At 40.0% G+C, this 14153-nt stretch overlaps 1 protein-coding gene across 7 annotated transcripts; it reads right to left on the bottom strand.

Annotated features, from left to right (window-relative positions):
* Positions 1-484: 484 nt before the first annotated feature.
* LOC118171986 (CDC42 small effector protein 2-B-like) lies at positions 485-6546 on the bottom strand. 7 transcript variants are annotated; one of them, XM_035335570.1, is made up of 4 exons: positions 6081-6546; positions 4102-4239; positions 3559-3660; positions 485-3033 (listed from the first exon to the last, which is right to left on the bottom strand). In XM_035335570.1, exons 2-4 carry the CDS (start codon positions 4153-4155, stop codon positions 2959-2961), a joined length of 231 nt encoding a protein of 76 aa, XP_035191461.1. In that variant the 5' UTR covers positions 4156-4239; positions 6081-6546; the 3' UTR covers positions 485-2958. The 7 variants fall into 7 exon arrangements, with proteins under 7 accessions (XP_035191461.1, XP_035191458.1, XP_035191459.1 ...); XM_035335567.1 differs by having other exon boundaries at positions 4102-4314; positions 6081-6545; XM_035335568.1 differs by lacking the exon at positions 6081-6546 and adding an exon at positions 5849-6074 and having other exon boundaries at positions 4102-4314.
* Between the last annotated feature and the right edge of the window lie 7607 nt (positions 6547-14153).

The following is a 14153-nucleotide window of genomic DNA, read 5'->3' as shown; positions in this document are numbered from 1 at the left end:
CTTTACCTTTAAAACAAATAATCAATCAAAAGAAGGCAAACAGATACAGTGACGAGACTTCAGCAGACTACATATAAAAGACTTAATCCTATGCCCCTTGTAAGCTACTTTATTTCTGACTACGAAAAGATACCATAAAAATTCCATCAAGTCACAGCATTAACGTTTCATTGCCACATTGCATTGTTGGTGTAAGGCTACACAGCCTACAAGGTAGATTAAGATGTTTGACCCTTTGGTGTCATTTACTGTTTTCAACTTGACTGGAATAAAATAAACAAGAAGCCCCAACAACAAAAAGCCACTCCACACTGAACAGCCTGTGTAGAGCAGTTGACAGACTTGATGGAAAATTGTGCTCTCTAGTGGAGAAATGTGATTTTGCACAATAAAGTTTCAAACCATGCTGATTCATCCACCTGACCAACAGATCTTCGGTGCAGAGAAAAATATCAAGATTTTGACAATATGAAAAGAGTGCAAGTGCCTTGTTCAACAGATTTATTATAAGCTAGATAGGTTTATATTGAGTTACATGACAGACAAGAGCTAAGTAAGGCTTCTAGTTATAGAAAGAAAATACCTGAGACATCCTTTTATGCTTGTTTACATTTAAAAAATAGTTGCACAATGCAATAGCAAAACGTGTTTTTGTTCCTTTAATATTATGGTTATACTTGGTTAGTTTTAATGTAGTCCTAGATAATACTGTATAGTCTGATGAATATCATTTTTACACTAGGTAATGCTGTTTGGATTACAGAATCAGGAGTAGGATTTTTCTACAAATAAGCTGAATAACAAAATGATCTCTGTTGATTTATTTATAGCAAGAAGAACTATCACAATCCCCAACTTCTTTATTTGTAGTCATGCATACACCACTCTGTTCTTAAATACACTGAATGAGCCTTCAGGAAATACTGACTCTAGCTTGTTTTCTTGTAGTGTTAAGAAAAATAACCCATTTTCTTCATCACAGCTGTCCTCTTTTTATTTTTTTCTTGGCAGGTATGGACTAATGAACACATTAATTCAGTTTAATAGCAGATGAATTAGAATGTATTTTTAAAGAATAATTTGGCCACTTTATGCTTCCTCAACAGTATACAGAATTTAACTTCTTTGAACTCTGCATCCTAACCAGGTTGCTGGAATAAGTCTGAAGTTAGAAGACAAAAATATGAAAGTGTTTAAAAAGCTAAGTTTATGGTTAGTGTGCTAATTTTAAAAGGTATTAAATATGGCATGTATTTAATTCAAAAGCAAGGACTTAGAAAGATGTGGGACATTAGATTTCTCTTTTACTCTTTTATGTGGTTGCTGAATGCTATGATCAGCTGTTGACTATTACAGAAAGTAGCATTCTCTTCCTCTTTGGCCCTTAAAGATGAAATATGGGAAGGAAGCATTGGGAAAATATTTCTTTTTATAATGCATACAGAAACCTACCTTTCATGTTTTAAGTTACCTAATATACTCAGAATAGGCAGCCTAAGACTTAAGCAAAGCCAGTTTAAAAAAGTATCATAAGCCACAAATATAATCATAGAAGTTAAAAATCTGCCTTCCAAAAATCTAGCTGGCAAATCTTTTGGCTTCTTGTTTTTTTATGAATAAAGTTTAATGGAGGATCTTACGCCTAGAACAAAAAAGGGAGAGTTGCACTGACTTTGGGTATAACTGGTGCTGATTTGGCAGTAATTTAAACAGTTGTATTTAGTTAACCCCACAACTGCAAACTTAACAAGTTTCTGCACTGACAGTCATTCATAATTTTAAGTCAGGACAGTTCAGTTATGTGATAAAAGGAAAACGTCTATTTCAGCAGTTTTGTCACTTCTTATTAGTTTTTCTATTAAGTGATACAAGAGATAAACTGTAGTTTGGGTATGGCTAAACATCCATATTTATGAAGTGCCGGAACTCTAAGAGACAGTTTCCATTTAATATTCTTCTGGCTCTATCATTTAAACCATACTTTATTTAACTCATATCATTTAAAACGATATATAAGAAAGATTTCAGTTCATCTAAGAAAATGGTTTTGAAATTAAAGAGACAGAAGCAAGAGATACCCCTTCCAGTTCTGCGCAGTTATTGTTACAGATCGCTAATACAGAGATCTTAAATGTATTTAGCTTAAAATTCAAAAGTATTCATGCAAAATTAGCATAAAGTTGTGAGCATGCTGTAGCACCACTTCAATTAACTGATACCTGATATCATTAGTTTTGTTGTATTAATACCTGTCAGTTATACTAGTGCACATACAGAGGGGAGGCAGGCCAGTAACTGCGAGAAACGCTTGTTTTTCCTCAGCCTCATTTGGGAGTGGGTAGGTCTGCAAAACCTGCCTTTTTAGCTACAGAAGTGTTATCACAGCAAGGCAGAAATTTCACTGGGTTCTGAAGACTCAGCTGGTTACATCACATTAGAGTTTGTTTGCTATTGAAAGTCATGGAGAAAAATACTGAAGTATAGCTCAGTAAATTAACGCCTTAAGTTGTAAGCCATCCAAAAGTTATGTTATAGGCTACAAGATCCTACTTAGATATTCAATTTAGCCCACATAGGAAGTACAAATATGTTATCTTCCAATTAAAAATTAAAAACCAGAAAAGTCTGGTTTCTTGAGGGGAAGAGACAGATACCAAAACCCCAGACAATTCATGCCAACTTCCAGTCCCATCCTACAAGATAACTTTGAGGTTTTTGGAACATAGCCAGGAAGTCATCCAGTGACAAATTACAGTTGCTACTACAACAGACTGTTTTTAAGGATAATTTCCAGTAACTCCTTCAGAAGCTATTGTGCAAAGAACGCAAAAGCTCGCACTGACCTATTATAATTCAAGTACTCTCTCTACTTCATGATAAAGAGGCTTTAGAGAATATGAAAGCACAGTCCAGGAGATCTTCTTAAGACAGGGCAAATGTCAGACTTCTTTCAGTTTCCTATAGCTCAGCAGTTGCAGAAGTGCCATTTGTGTAACCACCTTTAGACTTCATGTGGTCCTGAATTGATGCAGTCTAGAAGAACAGGTAGAGTTAGTTAGAACATTCATCTTACAAATCTGGTTGTCAGAGCAATTTCTAAAAGCATAAATTTGAAGAAGCAGACAGTTCTAGGTCCCAATAGCAGTGGGGAGAAATAGCAACTTAAAAACAACAACAACAACCTGGAAGTTCTGTGTTAAGTCAGTGCACAAAATTGGTATTGCTGTCCAAAATCCAACTGTTCTTATCTCTCTTAACTTGGCACAGCTTTGATTTTGGGTGACGTGAAATCTGGACCTAGTATCAAATGCTTCCACAGGATCATTATCCAGAAGGTTCTCTTCACATGTAGAGACACTGGGGAAGTCTGACTGTCTTGTGAAACCTATCTTCTACAGTACCTTATGCTTACAAACCGAGGGGCAATTCTGGGGGGGGGTTGGGTGAACATGAAGACAGATGTTTTTTCCTTTCATGATATTATCTAGTATTTTAGTATCTACTGGCTCTACAGGGTACTGAGCTGAGATTCCTGCTTATCCAAGAGCTCACACTTACTGATGAGAAGTCACTACTCATCTCTCTTGTCCCAACATGCGCGTTGTGGACGAAGTTCATTGGTTCTCCTATCATGTTTCTGTCCAGTCTCCGACGCCTCTTCTATAGGAAGAAAGATATCTTATGTTTCTACTCAGAAAATATGAGGCAGCTTTCAGACAGAAACAAGGAGCAGCAAACAAAGACAGTTCTGACCCCCCAGTGACTCCTTGTGGCAACCAGGCTGAAGCTTCACATGGGTCACACTATGAGAAGGTCAAACTCACCTTTATTACTGCTACTTGATTTTTAGCAAAAGCTTTTTTGAATTTTGGAAAGGTCAGTCCCCTACATATAGGGTCTGAGAACTGCAAACCATCATACAGGCAAAGTTTCTCGCAAAAAACGTATAAAGCTTAAACACAGCATAACACATCCATTCTTAGCTTTTCCATTACTTAGTCCAATTTAATCAAAACAACATGATAGTAAGAGTGTTTTATATTATAACCAAAAGATAAAATTGCAAATGTGATAAAAGATGGCAGTTGTGCATCTACCTACCGGCTGGGGTTGTTCACCATTGCACCAGTTAAAACAAACCAGGAATTCAGTCATTTTATGTTTTCAGTAGGTTATACGCTCTTGTTATTTAATTATTTCTCTGGGAGTTAAAGCAGTACAAGGACCAAGATGCGGTTCCTAAAGTGAATTTAGGAAGGAATTGCTTGAGCAGATTCACAGATAAAGATCACAGAAAGCATCTGATGAGTATACCTAGAAAGAAATTATTTAATTTATACTAAAATATCTAAAATTCTGTAACAGTTATTGAGCAACAGACATTTCAACAACACTGAAACAAGTCTGTAAGAGAACTGTTTTAGACATACCTGCATAGAGTAGCAGTATCAATTTAAAAATCGTTACGTTCACATCAGAAAACAGCATGAAAAAGCATGCACATTTATTCCCAGAGAGTAGAATATATTCTAGTTTCTTTACAGAAGTGTAATTAAAGCAACACAAGAATTAAACTAAGTCTTGTTTAACAGTCAATGACCCTGTTGTAACTAAGCTGGCCAAAGCTTCTCAGCTATTTAGTATTTCCAGAAAGAACAGCTTAGAAGCACAACAGACTCAACACTTAAGCTTCACAAATATTTGCAAAATAAAGTATTCTTATGTCTTACATAGATGTTCTTCACAGACACAGAGAAGTTCAGAGTAAAGAGAACTCTACAACTCCAAAAAGCCATTAAACCAGAAAAAAGAGCTTTTTATATCAGCAACAGAACCAGTTCATCAGACAGAGCCCAGACCTTCCCAGAACACATAGAACTATGAACAATGAACACAGCAATCCCAAATCAGAATCATAAACAGGAAACTCATGGACTATACACATCCTAAAGCTATGATAAAACCCAACAGTGTAATCTTAGTGACTTGCTTATTTTATGTTTTTAAGATACATCCCCCTTCAAATCAAGCTCAGGCATCTATAGTAGCCTTTCACATCAACTTTTTCACATCCTAGAGCGTTTAAAACAATGTAATAACAGGTCGATTTATTAAGTAGTTATTTAAAAAGCTTACAGCTTAACAGAAGTCAGTCACCACACTGTAAATTCAGCCTAAATCAATACTGAAGTCTTCACAAACTGCATAAACTCCCCCTCTCACAGGCATTTCTTATGTAGTCCCACAATTACGTAATTAGCACATTAATTTCTTTCACCTTTGTAGTTTTATTTCACTTTGTCACTTCTCACACTTGAAGCAGGTTTAATTTCTGCCATTTATCTTTCAAAGTGTTTGTGACATTTGCTTCCTAGCTTTAGGTGGTCTATATGATACATTATTGAAGAAATTAAAACCTCCGTTTTATCCTGTGTGGTTTTAATACAACTCATTAGCTGGCAAAATTATCATTTTTCACCCTACTTCATCCTCTCATAAAGGCCTCTATCACCACTGGTGTCTTGTATGGGTGCAGCCAAGCAGGGAGAGTGGTCCCCACAACCGTAAGAACACGCAGAAACCAAAGCTCTTGCCCACACTTCACAGAAGTTGCAGACTGTTTGGGTTTAGTGCATGTTCAGGAGATTATCAAAGCTACGATTTTCTTAAAAATCACAAAGTGTGTCACTGTGGCCTAATAACCTATTTTGAAAGCAGACTTACTGGGGGGTGAAATGAGTTTACCAGAGTCAAATTAGAGATGGGAACATCCCTATCCCAAAATAGTGGCCATACACCCGCTCTCCTCCAGCTATACCCCCCAGCCTTCAGCCTCAGCAGCACGTACCTGCATGTCACCCGCAGCTCCAGGCGTCCTGCTGGGTGCCACCTCCTCATACAAGCACTGGCAAGCAGCCAGCTCCTGCCTCAGCAAACCCAGCACATTTGCAGTTGATATTCCTTGATTATAATCCTGACAGCTAAACAAAACCACTTTGGTGTGAATCCGCACGCTGGGATGATTCCTTTGCTCAGTAACTTGCTGCAGAAGTCTATCTGGCAGTGCACTTCATGCTTACCTACAGGTGTCAGAAAAGGAGAATGGAAGCCAAAATGGTGCTCTGGTTTGGCGTGAGATCTGTACAGCAATGCAGTTTTCTCAGCGCTACCCATCCAGCCTGTGGCTCACTTCCACTCCTGCGGCAGCCCTGCAGGTGTCATCCTGGCAAAAAGCAGTGCTAAACGTCTTCCTGTTGTGTTCTGCAACAGGGCTCTTCTTTTCCTCTGCATGAGTCAGGGTGTCATCCTCCCGAACAGAAATGTTCACACAAGGGCACGGGACACCACCTTCCTCCCGGAGACTCGAGGTTTCCACAGTAACTGGAAGAATCAAAAAAACATCTTAACGTGCTCAGGCTCGCCCAAGACTAATAAAAGCCAACAAGAATCCCAAAACCGAGCAGAAAACAACGTTTTGTCACTGCTGGCACACAGACCAGAACCGGACAATATCCTGTTGTTCTTTCTCTCTGTTTTTCCCCATAGCAGCAGCAGCATCAAGAAGAAAGAGACAAAGGGCCAGGGAAACGGCTAGCACACGCAGACACAGATGTTGAATGCGATGGGCAGGATACACAGCCATGCTGCAGTCCGTGGCATTTAAGTGCCCCAGAGCTTTATGAACATTTAAATATATTTCACTGAATGTAACACTCAATTTGTCCCACCATTTCTATGCATTAAAAAGTATTGAAAATATTCCTGTGTTACACTTAGACTAATCCTACAGGAAATGTAGAACATTCTCCTGAATGAAAACAAAAGGATCTCCCCTTCCCATCGACAGGAGATGCGCACCATAATCTTAATAACAGACTAAACACATCCACTCTCCACAATTGCCCTACAGACTCGAGGTCTGGTCATGGCAAATCCTTGACTCCGAGCTGCTGGTGAAAGGCAGCGTGTGCAAAGTCAGCAGCTGCTACTTCACCTCAGCTGCAGGCCGAACGTCCCTGCCCACACCGAGTTGTTAAATGCTGGCAACTTCTGAGCCCAGTTGTCCTTTTAATTCCTGTCTCTGTCAGCGCTGTATTGACGGGGAGAGCAGCATTTCAGGCTGACCGCCTTTCTGAGATCCCCCTGGTCTGTGCCTGTAATTTGTGCGTTATCCTGGTTTTGCTTGTTTTACTGATACCGTGCTAAAATCCTGAAATGGCTGTATGGGTACGTATCTGAATGGCAGGGTATGGAAAAAAAAAAAGACAGTGGCACTTGTAAATAAACATTCGTTTAATCAGCTTTGAGCATGGCGTGTGGCTGTAGGTGCCTCAAGGTCACCTTGCTCCATGACAGGTGAAGATTTAACCAAACAGACCCAGCACACCAGAACCACTTTGGAAGGCCCTCGGAGCCACGCACTTATAACGCTGCTCTAGAGGCGCGGAGCTGCCCGGGGACAGCCCCTCATTAGCTAATTGCAGGCCCGTAATTACACACAGGGCCGCGGCGCAGCGCCCGACACCCGCACTACCACGGCGCCTCGCGGGCCGACCCACTGCAGCGCCTGAGGGGGGCTCTGGGGCCGCACCTCCCGGATTTCCTCCCCTGCCACCCCCGCCTTCAGGGCGCGTTGGTGCAGCCCCAGGCGCGGCCGCCTCCCTTCCAATGAACGCCGCCGAGCGGCCGAGCCGCAGCCCTATCGGGCGCGAGCCGAGCGCTCCCCGCCCAATGGGCGCGAGGCTCCCCGCGCCGCGCGCTCCCGATGGACGCGCGGATGGATGGGCGGGGGGGCGTGGTGCAGGAGCACCGCCCAGGCTGCGGAATGGCCGCTGGTAACGGGTCTGAAGGAAAGGTTTAAACTTAAGCACAGTTCAATTGAACATCGGGGTGCGGGCACAGCACTCCACGTAGGGAGTAATGTGCCGTTCCCAACCAAAGAGCTGCATACATAACGCAGAGTTGTGCCTGACAAAGCTGAAGGGATGCACGCATCTCCGCGAGGGGGCAACAGGCTTCACGTGGGGCTTACTGAGGGCGGGTGAGGCGCCTTCCTCCCCACAGTTAAAAATACGCGGGGCTGGGGAAGGATGAGAACCAGATCAAACTGGTCACATACATAAAACGCGTATTGTTTTCAATGCGAAAAGTCTCACCTTACCTGGGTCAACAGCGGCCATGTCTTCTGCCCCCACTTTCCTCTTTGGCCGAGCACTCATGGTGATTCCACCAGAACCTCCACCCAGAGCGAGTACTGCATAATAATCCTTGGCAGCGCGTCTGGCTGCTGTGTATAAACCGAGGGAGCTCGCTCATCTTCCGTGCTCCTGGTTTCAGCAGCCATTCGCCAGGACAGGGCAGGAACAGGACAGCGCTGCTCCAGCTGCTGCCATCTTTCAGTGAGCGGGAAGCTGTGAGATAAGGAAAGGCACCAGTGGCTGTTCCCACTGAAATACACAGAATAAATCCAAAAAGCCCGTTTAGCCAAAAGGTATCATTAATTTCGACAGGGCAGTAAACACCTTTTGACAGGTTTCAACTAAACACCTACACCTGAATGTATGTTACTGAAGGGAAAGCATACTGGGAGAGCACACAGCTGGTGCCTTTACAAAAGATGTTCACCAGTGTGTTTTCCATCTGACTTTAAACACTGGAAAACTAGCAACTTCCATTAGGCTGCTGGAGGACAGAAACATTGTTTTCAGGTGGGGAGGTGACAAAGGGCTCAGGTTAACTGTTCAATAATTACTCTGGTAGGCTGTGTTTACAAAGGATATCACTCTTTACATGAGTCTCAGGTGATAGGGAAAAAAAAAAAATCTTGCTCATCAAGGCAATAAGCTATGTTAATGTACAGGCATAGTGTTCTCCTTACCAGTGTACACATGGTCTTGCTTTCACTGCTGTGCTGGGGTATATATTCATTTCATCACATCAAACAAAATAGCTTGACCTTTTCTATTGTCTGACATAGTGACGTTAATGACAGCGCACAATTATGTCCTTCTGTACATTACTGTTTTAGAAACTAATGCCTTTGTATGTGTACAGATTTTGAAATTATTCTATATCAAGTTTTAAGTGATTTGCTGCATTAAGTTGCAAGCCTGTGAAAACCTAAGTCTGCTGCAACTTTTCTATAGACTGCCCCCCACACTGCTGTTCACATTTGCCAAGCAGGGTGTTTGATTTCCTTTCTTAAACCCCATGGCTTGACATCATAGAAATAAATGGATAGATGGGAGCCCAAACTAGAAGGAACGGAAACCCTGAGTTAGCAGGTGCGGCCAACATCTATGCTTTGAAGCTATGTGGCATGTCATGAGCAACACTTCGACTACAGACTGGAGGTAGACTTGTTATCACCCAGATGTCATTGCCAACAGTTACTACTGGAAGAAAATCAGTTTCTTCACATGAGCACTGTTGTGACACTGCCAGGTACCAGTAGCACAACTCCTTCCCACCAGTTTTAGTCATTTCAGATATTCTCCATGTAGACTCAAATCACATATCACATCACAGAGCTATAGGCTACCCTGGTATCACAAAGGACTGGTTAGAAGGTGTATGACGGTGGTGGCAGGGATGGGGTTGTCAGGTTTTGGTGTCTGTGATTCTACAAATAGCTTTGCTGAGGGTGGAGGCAAGTAAAATATGTACGTGTGCACTTCAAATCACTGACAATCAGTACTACTTGTGCCAAAACTACTTGAATTTCAGCTGATACTTTGATTTAAGCAAACAAACAAAAAGAATCTTTGATACCTTGACATACTGTCTTGCTGAAACTTAGTGCATACTATTTTGCCTAGAATCAATAGGCATATTAATATTCATGCTGTTATATTGTGGTCCTACAGGTTTACATCACTAACCCCTTGTTCAATATATAGCGTCCGCACAACTAACCCAATAAAAAGAAAAAAAAATCAATTAGACTACTTAGATTTAATGACATTTAAAAAATACTTACTCCTGCAGGTCAGGGCATTAGAAAGCCAAGCTCAAAATTAAAATAAAGGGAGAAGAGCAGTGCTGCAAAGCAAACAGTAGGTGGCAGAAAGCATCTACTAAAGCACAGTTGAGGATAAATCAGCAAGGAAATTCTCTTACAGATGCAAGAATCCCAACAGCACACTTAGAGGAACAACCTTCATATTATTTATGCTCTTGTCACTCAGATCATGACGCAGCCTAAAACCAGATCAAATATTCTGTTGCCATTTTCCCAAAGGAAACATATGTCTTATGAACATGGCAGAGTTACCAGTGCCAGTGAAAAAGCCAGATTTCACTGAATTAAAAAATTATCTAACGTGAACCTGAACAGTGATGGGAGGGGGTACCCAAATTCAGTATCCAGGTTAACAGTACTAATGATAGAAGCCCAGAAAACCAAGATTCCCCAATCAGCACTGATAATCCACATATTAATCCACTCAGAAAGCAGAAATTCAAAGCAATACTGCACATTTAAGTATTAATTCCACCACAGTGACTTGATAACTTAAAAGTAAGTCGTATACCAAGTATGAAACAGTACAATGAGATTGTTTTAGAGCTGTGATTTTATTTGTTTCTCTAAACAATACCTTTAGCTGTGCCTCTTTATCTGGATAAAAAACTCAATGTGTCCAACACTACGTTTATCTAATTGATAAATCAGTTTTTACTAAAGCCAAGCAAGACTAAATGTATACAGTAACAAGATTACTCAGTCTAGCTGTACATGCATTAGATGACAGTACACCGTAGTTATGTTAATCCAACATGGCATTTACTTTTTGTGCTTTAAGACATAAAAGAGTCGCATTTGAAAGACTAGTATCTAATGGAGATAACAAATTATAGCTTTAACTGACATAACTAAGAGTTCACTCAATTAATAAAGATGTTATATAAGCTGCCCAAGCTTTCCCCAATTTGTTTTTTCCCCCTTTAATGTTAATAAAATCTCTCTCTAAAAGTTTCTTATTCATACAAGAACAGAACTTACTACAATTTTATGGGAAAACTCTCAACTATATTTTTACATGTGTTTGTGATTCCTCAGGCAAGCACTGCAAGCTTTTCTTCATTTGATCAGGAATTCTAAAGAAATGCTGAAACATGCAATTGCAAAAGCATCAATTTTTATGCTTAGAATTCTCATTTTCAGTAACAGTGAACGATATTTTTTTTTTGAAAAAAAAAAATACTTCAAAGAACAAACAAGCAAACTAAAGAAAAAACAAAACCCAAGAGGCTACAGCTTGAAACACTAAATTGGATACTACACAAGGCAACAGAAAACAAGAAATATTAAAGGAAATTAATTCTGCTAAGTATACTTCACAGATGCATCTAATTCCATATTATACTTTAATAAGAACAGTTCAAATTTCTAGATCCTAGTTTTGAAGTTACGTTACAAAATTAAAAAATAAACAAACAAACAAAAAACTTTAAACAGTATTTATTTATGTACATTCTGCTCCAAAAATGAACTGTAGAAATTCTTTACATTTCTTTTAGAAATACACATAAACCACAGTACAGGTCAACAATCCACTGGCAATTAATACAAGACAAATTCAATTTAAAGAAAATACACCTGCGGAAAGTTTAAATCTATTACTACTTCAGTAACAGCATTTCAGTGTCCCTTCAGACTACTTTAAGGAATTTGTTCTTCTTGTTCCAAAACATCATGGCAGTTGACTTTATGTTGAATGACTACTCGTTACAGTAGGTCTTTCACAGAAAAAGATGAACATTAGCAGTGGGAAATTAGGACCTCAGAAAGTTATGAGTCCAGGCACGTATACAACATGTAAATCATCTAAAACTGAAGAAAAAATGAGTCACCCCTCTGGTGCCTTAGCATACATGCTTCATAGAAAGTTTCACCATTCTACCCTTCATCTTACTTCAATATATGCCATTTACATTACTGCTTAAAAATAATAGACACAACACAACAATTTTGTTAGACTGTAGGACCAAACAGTTTAAGCCAGATGTATGTTCCTTTGAATGGGAATTCACACCAGGTGCTGCAAGTAATTAAACTCAGAGAGATGTATATCAACCTCCATACAACATCAGTATTCACTAATTGTTATGCTGCCCTCACACAGATTATCTCACATAACCCCAAAGCACACGAGTAATTTGTTTAGGAAAAAGTTAAATGCAGTAGTTTTTCCTACAGACAACTAAACTTCACATGAAGTAGAAGTTGTTTAGTTTTGGCTATGCTTCAGTTAGTCACTCAATGTGAAGAAACTACAACTTTCAGTCCTGTAGACGTCTGCCTAGACCAGAGTCTTCCAGTTGAACTATTATAGAAGCAACAGTTCATTCATTTGACTCAAACATTTGTAGAAGCACAAAGTCAATAATCTTTGTATTGTGCACACATCAATTCCAAGAATCTTGTGTTCTGCTTTTTTATTTTTATTTATTTATTTATTTTTTTTTATGATTGCTCTCCAACCCATTCAGCTGGAAAGTGATTCAAAAGTTACTTTGAAGCTGTTCTTAAGTTGTCCAATAACAACTACAAAAAAAAGCTGCTTCGACAAGGTGAACTTTCAGGCAAATACACTGGAAATCTCGTCAGATCCATAGCATTGAAAGGAGACCACAACTGCCTAAATCAAAGCAGTTTCAGTGAAACATTCAAGCACTCAGTCTGGGGACCAGAACTGAGCTTTAATGTTCTGTATTTTGTCTGAAAATCATGTATGGCAGACACCTAACAACCCTTAAGAGTTCTCAGTACCAAAAGAACAGATGGAAAAATTAGAGGTATTCAAAGAACTGTGATGATTAGGTTCCCCTGTATAGATATTAAAAAGAACTTACTTACATTATAGTAGTATCAAACTGCATAGTGTTACAAAAGAAGGCAACTTTAAAGGCTAAAATGAAAAACGTCAATGTTACTAACTGATTACGAACATTCTGGAATTTATAATAGCAGAGTAGACTGTTGCTAGTAACAACTATAACTGAATTTAATCAAAGTCTGCCTTCATTCCAGAGAATGCAGAAATGATTAATTTGTACAAGTTATTGCATGTTCTGCTTTCACGTCCTCCTAGCAGGTTTTGCTGTTAACTGCTTCTCTCCTTCAAGTTCCTTCTCACATTATTGTTCTCATTCTAGTTTTTCTTTCTGCCTCTTTTGTTGCAGCTTAAGTGCTCTTTTCTAAACAGAAAAGTTTTATGGCTCTATTTAATTTGGAACTGTAAACAACCTCCCTCCCATTCTCTTAATATTCTCTTCTCCAGCCTACCCTGGTTATGATCAAGTGTTGCATAAACAATTTATCTTTTCTTCATCCCTTTTACTTCCATCTTTCCTTTTAGAAAGAACGACTCTGTGATCCACACAGGGGAGAAAAAAACAACATTTTCTTCTCAGTCTCACTAAAAGTCATCATCTACGTTTACCAGACAAAGCATGTACTGTGCAATGTATTGCTTCTGAGAGAAAATTCTCTTCCTCTCCCATTTAACAGTGTTGGTACTGAAGCATCCCAGTGAGCCCCCACAATATGTAACAGCAACCTATCTGTGACAGGATCCTTCTGTGGCCCCATGGTTCTGTACTGGATCTGGCTGGGATGGAGTTACCTTTCCCTGCAGCAGCCCATACAGTGCTGTGCCTGAACTTGTAGCTAGAACAGCAGTGGTATCACACCAGTGTTTGGTCTATTGCTGAGCAGTGCTGGGACAGCATCAAAACTCTCCCCAAAGCCCCCCAAAGCCAGTAGGTAGGCAGTGGGCAAGAGGTGGGGATGGGACATCACCAAGGCAGCTGACCCAAACTGACCAAAGGGATATCACATACTGTATGATATCACACCCAACAATAAAAGGGGGGAGGGGACAAAGGGGGGTGGGGGGAAGGGGGCCACACACACATTCTCATTATGAAGACGTCTGTCCTCCCAAACAACCACTATGCGTATTGAGGCCCTGCTTCCAAGGGTGTGGCCAAACATCAATCGTTGATGGGAAGTAGATAATATATTTTTCTTCATCTGTGCTTCCACGCGGCTTTTGCTTGGTTGTTGTTGTTGTTTTTCCCTCTTCCTTTCCCCTTTAATTAAATTATCCTTATCTTAACACGTGAGTCTTCTTTTTTTCTTTCCAGCA

Source organism: Oxyura jamaicensis, chromosome 10, assembly GCF_011077185.1.
Source record: "Oxyura jamaicensis isolate SHBP4307 breed ruddy duck chromosome 10, BPBGC_Ojam_1.0, whole genome shotgun sequence".
NCBI classification, from domain to species: domain Eukaryota; kingdom Metazoa; phylum Chordata; class Aves; order Anseriformes; family Anatidae; genus Oxyura; species Oxyura jamaicensis.
Note: the sequence above shows the minus strand (reverse complement) of the source record. Positions and strands in the feature narration are given on the sequence as shown.

Bases quoted from the DNA above. Each gene is read 5' to 3' on its own strand.
- LOC118171986 (XM_035335570.1), bottom strand. From the start codon at position 4,155: ATGACTGAATTCCTGGTTTGTTTTAACTGGTGCAATGGTGAACAACCC. The intron at 3,661-4,101 runs GTAGGTAGATGC...TTCTTCCTATAG, and splicing joins ATGGTGAACAACCCCAGCCG to AAGAGGCGTCGGAGACTGGA. The intron at 3,034-3,558 runs GTAAGTGTGAGC...CTGTTCTTCTAG, and splicing joins TGAGTAGTGACTTCTCATCA to ACTGCATCAATTCAGGACCA.